The sequence below is a fragment of the Mobula hypostoma genome, chromosome 28, assembly GCF_963921235.1.
Source record: "Mobula hypostoma chromosome 28, sMobHyp1.1, whole genome shotgun sequence".
Lineage (NCBI taxonomy): Eukaryota > Metazoa > Chordata > Chondrichthyes > Myliobatiformes > Myliobatidae > Mobula > Mobula hypostoma.
Window position 1 is genome coordinate 6808240 of NC_086124.1, and position 13093 is coordinate 6821332.

Consider the following 13093-nt stretch of genomic DNA (forward strand, 5'->3'; position numbering starts at 1 on the left):
TGCTACTCGTCTCGCACAAACTTCTACACTATGCAGGTAAATTGTTTTTCCTCAAAGAGAATGGTGGGTCTGTGAAACTTGCTGCTAGAGGAAGCTGTGGTGCCATGAAAAATATTTAAACAGGTACACGGATAGGAAAAGTTTAGAAAGATATGGGCTTAAGATGGCGCTGGTAAATCTCAGTGACTCCTGGCTGGTGGCTGCTGAAACATGAAAAACCAACTAAGTACTTTGTTAATCACTCTTTTTTTTTGGTAGACGATCTTTACCGTCCCTTTGGACTTGGAGGCAATTTGATGTGGCGGTGAGGTCCAAGCCTTGAGCGTGTTGAAGCAACTGAACCTGATGTTTGTATGGAATTTAGGTGCCGAGCCAGGGGTGAGCGATTTATCCAGTTGCTCAGCTCTGCGATGAACTTAGGGCCTGTAGACGGACTCTCTGTGGACTTCAGTTCAGAACACTATTTGCTTGTATTGTTTGCATGATTTGTTCCCCCCACCCCTGCAAATTGGGTGTTTGATGATCTTTTTCTGCTTGGATTCTTCTGTGTTTCTTTGTTTTGTGGCTGCCCTGACATGAATCACAAGGTTGTATAATAAATACCTACTTTGATAATAAATGAACTTTGAACAAATGTATGTAAATGGTGCTCATTTAGTAAGTCACTTTAGTCCAGGGGTTCCCCACTCAGGGTCCACCTACCCCTTGCTTAATGGTATTGGTCTGTGGTATATGAAAGAATGGGAACCCCTGCCTTAGTCAGATTTGAGCTGAAGGCTTTGTTTCTGTGTTGTATACCCCTGTGATTGTATTATGGGTCTTGCATTCTGTAAGCAGACAGTATTACATTATTTCTATACCCTTACACAGGATCTAAGCTGCAGAAAGTTGTAAACTTAAGTCAGCTCCATCATGGGTACTAGCCTCCATAGTATCCAGGACATCCTCAAGGAGCAGTGCCTCACAAAGACGGCATCTATCATTAAGGGCCCTTCATCATGCATGTTCTCATTGCAACCATCAAGGAGGTATGGAACCACAAAGGCACACACTCAACAATTCAGGAAGAGCCATACAATTTCTGAATGGACATTGAACCCATGAACACTACCTCACTACTTTTTAATTTCTATTTCTGCACTACTTGTTTAACTATTTTATATATACATACACAGACACTTACTGTAATTCATGACTTTTTTCTATTATTATGTACTCCTGCCGCAAAGACACCAAATTTCACGACGCATGCCCGTGATATTAAACCTGATTGTGATACTACGTTGTATAGCACAATGTTGTACCGTAAATGTAGTTTAATAATAATTCTATTACTCTGAAATTCAATACAACACAACTCACTCTCAGTACTGAAGAGTACAAGTTTAAGAACATAGAAACATTATTTTTAAGGAACAACAAGATCTTACTCTCCTCCCCTGGCTCTTTACATCGTTTTTACATTTCCCAATGTTTTATTTTAATGGTTAACTCATAGTATGCTTATTTCTCTTACTTAGTGTTTCATTCAAAATTCTGAATGCAAAAATCTGAGCTGCAAAAGGACTTGGGACTCCTCGTGCAGGATTCCGTAAAGGATAATTTGAAGGTTGAGTCTGTGGTGAGGAAAGCAAATGCGATGTTAGCATTCTTTATGAGAGAACTAGACTATAAAAGCAAGGATGTAATAAAGCACTTTATAAAGCACTGGTAAGGCCACAGCTGGAGTATTGTGAGCAGTTTTGGGCACTGTATCTAAGAAAGGATGTGCTGATATTGGAGAGGGTTCAAAGGAGATTCACGAAAATTATTCCAGGATTGAAAGGCTTGTCATGTGAGAAGACTTTAATGGCCCTGGGCCTCTACTCACTGGAATTCAGAAGAATGAGGGGAGACTTCATTGAAACGTATCAAATGGCGAAAGGCCTTGATATAGTGCATGTGGAGAGGATGTTTCCTGTGGTGGGGGAGTCGAAGACCAGAGGACACAGCCTCAGAATAGAGGGATCTCCTTTTAGAATGGCGATGAGGAGGAATTTCTTTAGCCAGAGAGTGGTGAGTCTGTGGAATTCGTTGCCACAGGCAGCTGTGGAGGCCAAGTCATTCGGTATATTTAAAGCAAAAGGTTGATAAGATTCTTGATTAGTCAGGGCATGAAAGGATATAGGAGAAGGCAGGAGATTGGGGCTGAGAGTTCAGATGGTTCAGTCATGATGAAATGGCTGAGCAGACTCGATGGGCTGAATGGCCAACTTCTGCTCCTATATCTTATGGAATAGCTCAGTTACTTAATACGGCAAGTGTCTGGACAATGTAGACCAGGAAGTCAAATTTTGGTCTTCAGGGCTCTCTGAATTTCTTAATCTCAATCTGAATGCCAGTGGTGTACCAGCAAGAGGAATTTAGTCAGCTTTTCATTTCCCACAAAGGATGATCTACATTGGAGGAATTTCAGAAGAACAAAGTCAGTTTTGAGTATGTAACCCTCCGTGGTCACGTTAACCCTCTGAACAACACATGACCAGTGGCCACCACTGGTTCCATCTGATGGAAGAAAAGGAACTGCAGAAAAAGGAATACTATTTTATGACCAATTTAGTAAGAACCTTAACACTTGCTGCCCACAACCACCCCCCTCCCCAACAAATATCACATTGGGCTCATAAGCCATTTGTAAGCAATCACAATTCTTATTGAACCAGAAAGGAAATTCTTAAATCAGGGGTTCCCAACCTGGGGTCCACGGACCCCTTGCTTAATGGTATTGGTCCATGGCATAAAAAAAAGGTTGGGAACCCCTGTTTTGCAGCAAAAGACCTGTCCGAGCTTTATGCTACATTCTATATCAACCACTACTTACTGCTATCTGGGTGTCTAGATCTTTAATCACATCAGCTACTGCTGTAGGCCCGGTTAATGAAGGGTTCATTGTGACATGCTGCCTAGAAACAAACAGCAAGTATTAGGCCACGGTACGATTAAATAAACCTCTGCAATGTGAAAACTTACAAAGGTCTATGTACACTTATTGCTGCAGGTTAACATTAATAATGCAAGGATAGTTTATTGACAACTATACTTGACAACATTCCCTAGATTTATAGATTTGATCAATTCACAATTACTTTATGATGGTAAAGGATTTCTTTTGGCTTATTTTTTATTTATTTTTATTGAGATTCGGCACGGCCCTTCTTACAGGCAGTGGCAAGAAATGAACCTGGTTTGCCCGCACTGTAAAGCGTTGTGCTAACCATTATGTTACCCTGCCACCCAAAATTTTTGCCACGTGCACTGAGGGACAGTGAAAAACTTGTCTTGCACACTGATATGGATCATCTTATAACACTGTGCATTGAGGTCTAGGTTCCTGTAACATCGCTGGCGTTTAGGGCAGCAATGAAGGTCCTCCGTCTCTGGTGGTGTACAGGGCCTCCTTCATTGTGTCAGTAGCTCGAGTGCATTGAGGCAGTACAGGGCAAAACAATAACAAAATGCAGAATAAAGTGTAACAGCTACTGTGAAAATGCAGTGCAGGTAGACAATAAGGTGCAAGATCATAACGAGGTAGAACATAAGACAGAATTAGGCCATTCGACCTATTGAGTCCGTTCCACCATTCGATCTTGGCTGATTTACTTTCCCCCATAACCAAGGATTCCTCCAAGAGGACCACAACCTTCTTGTAGGGTTTGGAGGCTTGCGTGCCTCAATGACCCAGAGAGCTAGGCTGGCTGGAGTCAGGGCTCTTGGTAGGGTCACCCACGCCAAACAGGTCAAAGGATAGAGGTCAGACTAAGAGTAGCCCACTGGTCCTCCGGGTTCAGGGGTTCAGCTCAGGGCTAACAGCCATGATTGGTAAAACAAAATTGTTGTGGAAACAACAAGGAAGAATCCTACGTCTGAGTGTGAAACTGTTCCTGAATCTCCAACCGGCATTTACATGACGACGGTAGTGAAAACCGAGAGGAAGCTACTGACATGATGAAGGAAGCCATGAGCGAGAGGACCTTCATTGTTGCTCTAAGCACCAACAGCGTAATGGCGGTTTAAAAAAACCTAGGGTTCATGATAATAACAAGGGTCATCACAAAAAAAAGAGATTAATCACAGTAATCCAATAAGAAGCTCAGGAGAAACTTCTTACCCAGAGTAATGAGAATGTGGAAGTTACCAACACGTAGAGCCTGTAGCAGCCACGTATCTGTTTTCCATCTGCTTTGTATTCTATGTTGTGTGCTTGTTATGGTGACTAGTCATGTGGGTGGTGGCGTGGTAAAAGCAAAGGGAATTAGTTACGAATTTGTGTTTTGTTCGTGGCAGTTTGGGGCTGGGGACTGATGGATGTCATATCTTTTGCTGGCCACTTAATTACGCTTAACTTACATGTGGATATACTTAAGTTTCATCGCTTCAAGACTGCATGTTTGCTATTAAAGGATTGAATACATATCTTTGTCTTTCGGAACAATCTTTATAGGAGTTGAGGGCACGTCATACAAGTGTAACAAATCCATGGGGGTCGCCAGAGGTGGCGATTTGGTTTGGATCGAATTGGCTGCTACAGAGCAGATCAGCGTAGATACAGTTAAAGGGGGAAGAGAATCAAACATCAGCATAGATAATGTTAGGGTGAAGACAGGCTGGCTTGTATTGGAGATATCACTGACAGCAACTACAGGGATCTAATGACATACTGGGTGAGATGGATTTAGACTTCAGTGCAACACACTCAAGATGCTGGAGGAACTCAGGTCAGGGAGCATCTATGCAAATGAATAGACAGTTGACGTTTTGGGCCGAGATCTTTCTTTGGGACTGAGAAGGAAGTGGGAAGATGCCAGGAAAAAAAAGGTGGGGGGAGGGGAAAGAGGCTAGCTGGAAGGTGATGGGTGAAGCCAGGTGGGTAGGAAAGGTCAAGGGCTGGAGGAAAAGGAATCTGAAAGAACAGTGAACCATAGGAGAAAGGGAAGGAGAAGGAAACCCAGGGGAGGTGAGAAGAGGTAAGGAGCCAGGGTGCTGCTTTTGTGTTGGCTTTCTAGCACCTGCAGCATTCTCTCTGAACATTCAATTATTGGACACGGACAGTGTTGGAAAGGTTAGCGTTTAATGGTCAAACCTATTTTGCCCAATAAGCCACGTTCTTGCACCACCGTAATCTGTGTGCTAGTGCCTAATTTTATATAATTGAACGTGGGCTATTTCTGAAATCTGTTTAGAATTATTAGAATGTTATGGATCTGAAGTCACATAAAGACCAGACCTGCAGAGGGTGTCTCTCCATCTTGAAAGGACATTAGTGGAGATTTGAAAATGAATATCCAGAAGTTTTCAAAGTCACCACAACTATATTCTACTTACATAATTATCTGAATTTAAATGCACTAGTTGCTATGGGATTTAAATTCCTATCCAAAGAACAATTGTCTATACTTTTGGATTACTATTCCAATTCACAAATCCTCCTGAATGTTTTAAAAACTTGTGCAAGATTAATACAGAACAGATGCAGCGACAGAAGCAAAAAATAAAGTTCATAGAGAAAATATAGCATTTCACTGAATGTGATCATATCTTCTATAGCCCAACAATATTTTGTGATATCTACAGTCCACCAATCCAGGCCTTTTCATCACCGTAAAATTTACCAGTTTTGCATCATTGACAGCTGACAAGTAGCTAAACTTTGGAATGTCCATCTTGAAACTTCGTATCTGCCCGTAAGCAGAATTAGGCTATTTGGCCCATCGCGTCTGCTCCGCCATTCCGTCATGGCTGATTGTGGACCCAATGGCGTAATTCTGCTCCTATGTTATATGGTCCTATTTATTTTCCCTCTCAACCCCATTTGCCTGCCTTCGCCCTCATAACCTTTGACACCCTTACTAATCAAGAACCCACCAACCTCCACTTTAAATACACCCAATAATTTGGCCTCCACAACCATCTGTGGCGATGAATTCCACAAATTCACCACCCTCAGGCTAAAAAAATCCCCCCTCATCTCTGCTCTAAAGGGACGTCCTATTCAGAGGCTGCTCTGCTCCTAGACTCACCCCAGACTTCACCAGGGGTTCCAATCTAGGGTGTACAGACCCCTTGCTTAATGGTATTGGTCCATGGCATAAAAAAGGTTGGGAACCCCAGATTAGACAGAAGGAATTTCAAACAAACCGGGCAGTCAGTGATTACCCATTGCACTCTGTACTGCTGTGCACCTTGGGTTCTGGTCTCAGATCCCACACATCTTCAAACTATCACAGCGTGCAGTGGCTGCACAGTTGTGCAGCTGCCGCCTCACGGTGCCAGATATCTGGAGTCTGCTTTCCCAACAACTGCACCAGTTTCCCTTGGGGGATCCAGGTCCCTTCCACATTCAAAGATGTGCAGGTTGGCAGATTAATTGGTGCCTATAAATTGCTCCTAGGTGAGTGGCTGTGAATGTGAAGTACATAAAAATGGGGATTAAGGGCAGATTAGTATAAATGAAAGGTCAATAATCAGTGCAGACACAATGGGCAAAAGGAGCTGCTTCACAAACTCTGACACCAGTCAGTGTTAGACTGCTCCATGCAGTTCCCTTTCTCCAATGGTCCACTCTCCTCTCCTATCAGACAGCTTTTTCTCTAGCCCTTGATCTTTCCCACCAATCACCTTACAGCCAGCCTCTCACCCCCCTCTTTATTTCAGCATCTTCCCACTTCCTTCTCAGTCCTGAAGAAAGGTCTTGGCCTGAAACATCGACAGCTTATTCTTTTCTACAGATGCTGAGTTCCTCCACCATTGTGTGTGTAGTTCTATACAGTTCTGCTCTCTATACTTTATAAAACAATTGCAAAGTGGGCAGAATTTATAATGTTGTTATCAATGTTGGAATGAAGTTTTTCCTTAAGAACGAGTTAACAGGCTAGAGCATAATTCTTCAGAACAGAAGGCCAAGAGGTGAACTACTAAGAAAAAATAAAAGGTTTGATTGGAAGATGTTTCCAGAGTGGGTGAGCCTCTCTATAAGGAGTTTGTACGTTTTCTCTAATGGAAGGTGGGAATGGGGGAACGTCAAGGAGGGACGTTCCCTCTGATACCGGGTAGGTTTCATAAGACCATAGATATAGGAGCAGAATTAGGTCATTTGGCTCATTGAGTCTGCTTTGCCATTTCATCATGGCTGATCCATCTCCCTCTCAGTACCAGTCTCCTGCCTTCTCCCCATATCCCTTCATGCCCTGACTAATCAAGAATCTATTAACCTCTATATGTAAAGACTTGGCCTCCACAGCCGTCTGTGGCAACAAATTCCACAGATTCACCACTCTCTGCCTAAAGAAATTCCTCATCTCCGTCTAAAAGAACGTCCCTCTTTTCTGAGGCGATGTCCTCTGGTCTTAAATAGGAAACATCCTCTCGCCATCCACTCTATTGAGGCTTACCAATATTCAATAGGTTTCTATGAGACCCCCCCCCCCCCATTCTTCTGAATTCCAGTGAGTAGAAGGTTTCCTCTGGAAGCCCCACAGTCCAAAGACCTACCAGTTGGTAAGTTAATTGGTCATCGTAAATTGTCCCGTGATTACGCTAGGGTTAAATTAGGGGGGTTGCTGGCGGCATGGTTTGAAGGGCTGGAAGGGTCTATTTTGTGCTGTTATCTCAATAAATAAAACAAGGGCTCATATGAGATCCAAAGGACATCATGATAAGTCTAGAGCTCATCAAAATATAATATTCAAGGATTCACATCTGAAGTGTTAAATTCTCTACACTGACTTGAGATTCTGCAGATGCATGAAATCCAGTGTAACTCATACAAAATGCGGGAGGAGCTCAGTAGGACAGGCAGCATCTGTGAAGAGGAATAAACCAGTCAATATTTCGTGCCCAGACCTGCTGAGTTTCGCTAGCAGTTTGTATGTGTTACTCTGTTTAACTGTCTTTTCTGTTCAGACATTCACTGGGCTCTGGGTACTTGCAACACACATATTTAATAAATCCATAAAAGGACATTATTCTATTAAGGGTTTACTGAGTATGCCTGCAAGAAAATGAATCTTAGAGTTGCATATGGTGACATATATGTACTTCAATACTAAAGTTACTCTGAACTTTTGCTTCAGATTTCTAATATCTGCAAACTTTTTCTCTGAACACTCAGTTACAGAAAATGAACAAAGATGGTATGGCTACCATCATATTTTGGGGAAATATAAGGGAAACCATTCTTTTTAAACACAGAGCAGTTCTGATTTTGAACAGAAATAAGAATCAATTGGAACACCAAACCGTAAGGCACAGAAACAGGCCTTTTGGCTCACAATGCTCAATTTTACCAATCACTCCTGCCTCCAAATGATCCATATCCCTCTTTTCCCTGCATATTTACGAGCCTCTTAATCTGACATATCTGCCTTCAAAAAACCGCCATCTGTAAAGACAAACTAGTCCCACAGGTCACCTTTGAACTCCTCCCCACATCTGAAAGTCATGCTGTCTAGCATTATAGATAATTCTATACCCTGGGGAAACGATACCGGCTGTCTACACCATCTATCCCACCTATTATAACCAGGTCACCCTCTTAGCCTCCTCACCGGTCCAGAGAAAACCCAACTTTGTCCAAGCTCTGCTTCTAGCTCTAACTATCTAATCCAGGCAGCATCCTGGTCAACTTCTGCACCCTCTCCAAAAACCTGTAACGAGGAATTCAAGGAGGTTCAATTGGGGCCGCCAAGAAACAATAGTTCAAATTACTGAGAAACGATACAGGGACCGGACTGATGAGATAGGATCTGGCAGGGACTCAACGGGCTGAACGGTCTCCTCCCTTCCACAAGCCACCCGACTCCATTAGACAGACAGCCTTCAGTTCGGTAAAAGAAGACTGGAAACCACAAAGAGAAGCGCTCGGAGCACTTGTGCGAGGTGAAAGCGGACAGATGGAGCCCGGGGGTCTCAGTACCAGGCGTAACACCCCACTGGGGACTGGGGTCCGGCCTGCACGCACACACCACCCCGCACCATACTCACAATCGCCGCCAAAGCCAGCGCACTCACTCACCCAGCACAGCCACTACTCGCCCATATCGGCCCGGTCGCCCGCAGCGGCGCCAAAACTCCAGAGCCGCCGGAAGCCTGAGGCCTGCGCGCCCGAGCCCAGCATCGCCCGCCCGCCGGAAGCGGAAGTGACCGGCGCGTTTCCCCGCCCACTCGGCGGCTCAATCGCGTCGGCTGCGCTTCCGACGGTCTGTGTGAGAGGGGGTCGGTGTGGGGACGTGGAAGGTCGGAGGTTCGTGGGGTCAGTGTGGGGGGCAATGGAGTGAGGGTCTGAGGTTAGGGCAGGGCGATCGGAGGGTCAATGGGGGTGAGGGTCTTAGGTTAGGGGGTTCGGTGTGGCGGGATGTCGAAGGGTCGATGAGGTGAGGGTCTGAGGTTAGGAGGATTGGTGTGGTGGGTCAATGGGGATGAGGGTCTGAGCTTAATTAAGGGGTTCGGTGTGGTAAGGGCCTCAGGTTAGTGTGACGGGTCGGAGGGTTGATGGGGATGAGGGTCTGAGCTTAGGGGGTTCGGTGTGGCGGGTCGGATAGGGGGTGAGGGTCTGAGGGCTGATGGGGGTGAGGGTCTGAGGGTTGATGGGGATGAGGGTCTGAGGTTAGGAGGGTGGGTGTGGCAGGGGGTCGTTGGGCAGAAAGGGGTGAGAATCGGAGGTTATGGGGGGTTCGGAGGTTGTGGGGGTGTTCGGAGGGTCTGAGATTTGGGGGTGTCAGCTGTATGAAGAGTTAGTGATGTTGGGAGGGGGGTCGGTGATGTTGCCGGCAGCCGGATGGTCAATGGGCGGGGGGGGGAGGGTGTTGATTTGATGGCGGTGATTGGTAGGCACAAACTGGGGTGGGGGGGTCAATGGGGGTTAGAGGGTTGATGGGAGTGGTCAGAGGTTCAGGGGTGGAGGGTGTTGATTTGATGGCAGGCTCGGTCTGGGGTGGGAGAGTCGATGGGGTGAGAGTCTGAGGTTGGGGAGGGGTAGGAGGGTTGATGGGGGGGTCAGAGGTTCAGGGAGGCGGGGTGTTGATTTGACGGTGGTGATGGCAGGCACGGTCTGGGGTGGGAGAGTCGATGGGGGTGAGAGTCTGAGGTTGGGGGGGGAGGTCGGAGGATTGATGGGGGGGTCAGAGATTTGGGGAGGGAGGGTGTTGATTTGATGGTGGTGATGGTAGGCTCAGTTTGGGATGAGAGGGTCTTCTCACCCTCAGGCAGCAAGGGGGGGGTCAGAGGAAGTGGAGACCTCGCTCCCCCCCCCCCCACCACAGGGTTAACAATGGTTACTGGTCAAAAGAAATGTGTTACAGAAACAGCAATGAAGAATCCTTCTATACCTGTGTGCAACTGGACAGATGGAGATTGAAGACCTTCATTGCTGCCCTAAACACCAGTGGCGTAAAGGGCAGTAAGCAAATGGACTTTAGGAAGGTGCAGGCTCACCACTCCTCACTGCACATAAATGGCACCTCCATTAGGAGTAAAAAAGTGCACTCAACAGACAATCTCAGCTGGTCCCTCAACACCAACTCTTTGGTAAAGAGAGCACAGCAGCACCTCCACTTCCCGAGGAGACTGAGGCAAGTAAGCCAACCCCATTCTCACCAACCTTTACAGGAGCCCCATTGAGAGTGGTTTGACTAGCTGCGTCGTGGTCTGGTACGGAAACTGCAAGACCCTACAAAGGCTTGTAAAGACTGCTGAGTGGACCATCGGATTCTTTCTTCCACCCATCCGAGATGCTTATCAGGAGCACTGCGTACGCAGGGCCCTTAACATTGTCAATGATCCTTCCCGCAATCTCTTTGACCCCCTACCATCAAGCAGGAAGTACCATAGCATTACGAAAAGGACTGTTCGAATGGGAAACAGCTTCTCCCCCCAGTCTGTGAGACGACTGAACTTCCCGCCACCATCATGTCTCATCACGTATTAAGTGCCAGTAGCGTTATACTGTTTACTTTTTAACTTTGTCGTAAATGCACCTCATGCTAAATATCAATCTTCTGGAATATATTTTATTATTTGTTCATTTATTTGAGGTAATATTACTTTATGCCAAAGGAGGAGTAAGGCACTCCTTCCCTATGTTAGTCTGCAGGTCACTCTTGGGCAAGGTGCTGCATCTGATGACAATCAGGGTCATGTGAAGTTGTGGGAGCAGGTGGTGGATGGTCGTATGAGCTGCTGGTGCATATCACAAGTCCTGGGTATGTGACCACTGACACCAGGCAGACAATCTCTGAAGAGCATTGATAATGGCTGGGGTCATTCGTCTTGTAAAGACACTGCCCAGAAGATGGCGATGGCAAACCACTTCTGTAGAAAAATTTCCCAAGGACAATCATGGTCATGGAAAGACCATGATTGCCCACATCATATGACACGGCATGTAAGGATGATGAATATTACTGTATGTGTTGTGCGTGAGTTATATATCAATCTGTGTTGTGCACCTCTGGTCCAGAGGAACTTCATTTCGTTTGGTGGTATACATGTATTGCAATAAACTTGAACTTGAACTTGAAGCTTTAGTTTCTGTAGCATGAACTGTTGACATTTATAACTAGTATAAAACACATTTTTGATAAAATAGTTACTGACCTGTGATTATTACATATTATTTTAATTCAGGCACCTCCCCCCTCCTCAGTCCTGAAGAAGGGTCTCGGGCCGAAATGTCGATTGTTTACTCTCTTCTGTAGATGCTGCCTGGCCTGCTGAGTTCCTTCAGCATTTTGTGTGTGTGACTTTGGATTTTCTCGTGTTTATTATTTCCTCATAACAACAAGCTGGTGATAATAAACCTTGATTCTGAAATTCCTGGCAGGTACATTTACCTGTTGCTATATAGATTGCTTATTTATAAGGATAGCAATTGAAACTAATAATAATAGTACCCAATTACACAATACTTCTCAATATACAATATATGATGCATAAACTATATATTTGTAATAAACAATTTCAAATAATGTTGGCTTCCAAGTATGTTCACTTCTGATAATTTTTGTCAGATAACTTTAGCAATTATATAAAGGCCCCTGCAGGATGCAGGAAAACATACTGCCCGTAAAGCTGCTGGTGTTTAGATCAACAATGAAGTTCCTCCATCTCTGGCAGTGTTCAGGGCTTCCTTAATTGAGTCAGTTGCTTAATTTTTACTACTGTCAGTCATGCAAGTCCTGGGTAGAGACTCAGGAATACCAGTTGCACTCAGATGTAGACAGATTCTTTATTGCTGTTTCTGTAACAATTTTGTTCGACAAGTCAGGGTTGTTAGCCCCCGAACCTAGAGGACTGGTGGACCACTTTTGGTCTGGCCTCTGCCTTTTGACCTGTTTTGCCTGGGTGACCCTACCAAGAGCCAAAGCATGAAGCTCTGGCTCCAGCCAACATCGCTCTCTGGGTCACTGAGGCACGCAAGTCTCCAAACCCAACAACAAGGTTATGGTCCTTGGAGGGCAGGAAAAAGTATACGGAAATAAACATTTCTGGCTTATTGTTGGTACCTAATTACACTTGAACTAACTGACGTGCCTGGACAAGGTAAGAATCAACCCCATAGCCCTATGTCTGGAGTCAGAAGTTTAGGTCTGACTAAGTAAAGTTAAGGTGGCATGGTAGCATAGTGGCTGGCACAGTGCTTTGCAGTACCAGTGACATGGGTTCGATTCCCACTGCTGCCTGTCAGGAGCTTGTACGTTCTCCCCATGACCAGTTTCTTCCCACAGTCCAAAGACGTACTGGTTGTGGGGTTAATTGGTCATTGTAAATTGTCCTGTGACTGGGCTGGGATTAAAGTCTGGATTGCTGGGCAGTGCGGTGCAAAGGGCCAGAGAGCCTATTCCACTCTAACCCGAGTTTGACACCTTCATTTCCGTCAGTCTCAAGTCAGCTGTTCCAGAAAATGGATAAATAATAAAGAAACACTCTTCCCCACTGGAGGTCGTCCAGCCTCTCTTATCCAAGATGACATAGGGACCATGTGATTTTGGAAGAATTTCTAAAAGTAAATGTACATTAGCTGGCCTCTTGATTAGGTACCCTTAGCTTAATATACAGGGTT

The 13093-nt window shown here is 45.1% G+C and overlaps 1 protein-coding gene across 5 annotated transcripts in view; it reads right to left on the reverse strand.

Moving 5' to 3' along the window:
* Positions 1 to 9269, reverse strand: part of taf12 (TAF12 RNA polymerase II, TATA box binding protein (TBP)-associated factor) — a 48834-nt gene extending 39565 nt beyond the window's left edge. The window contains exons 1-3 of one of the 5 annotated variants that reach the window (XM_063035078.1): positions 9050 to 9111; positions 7762 to 7837; positions 2861 to 2942 (exon numbers count right to left, since the gene is read on the reverse strand). In XM_063035078.1, the coding sequence (XP_062891148.1) occupies positions 2861 to 2942; positions 7762 to 7781 (102 nt within the window). In that variant the 5' untranslated portion in view covers positions 7782 to 7837; positions 9050 to 9111. Of the gene's footprint in view, positions 1 to 1516; positions 1617 to 2860; positions 2943 to 7761; positions 7838 to 9049 lie in introns of those variants that run through there. The other 4 variants (XM_063035083.1, XM_063035080.1, XM_063035082.1 and 1 more) reach the window with 4 other exon arrangements.
* Positions 9270 to 13093: the final 3824 nt, after the last annotated feature.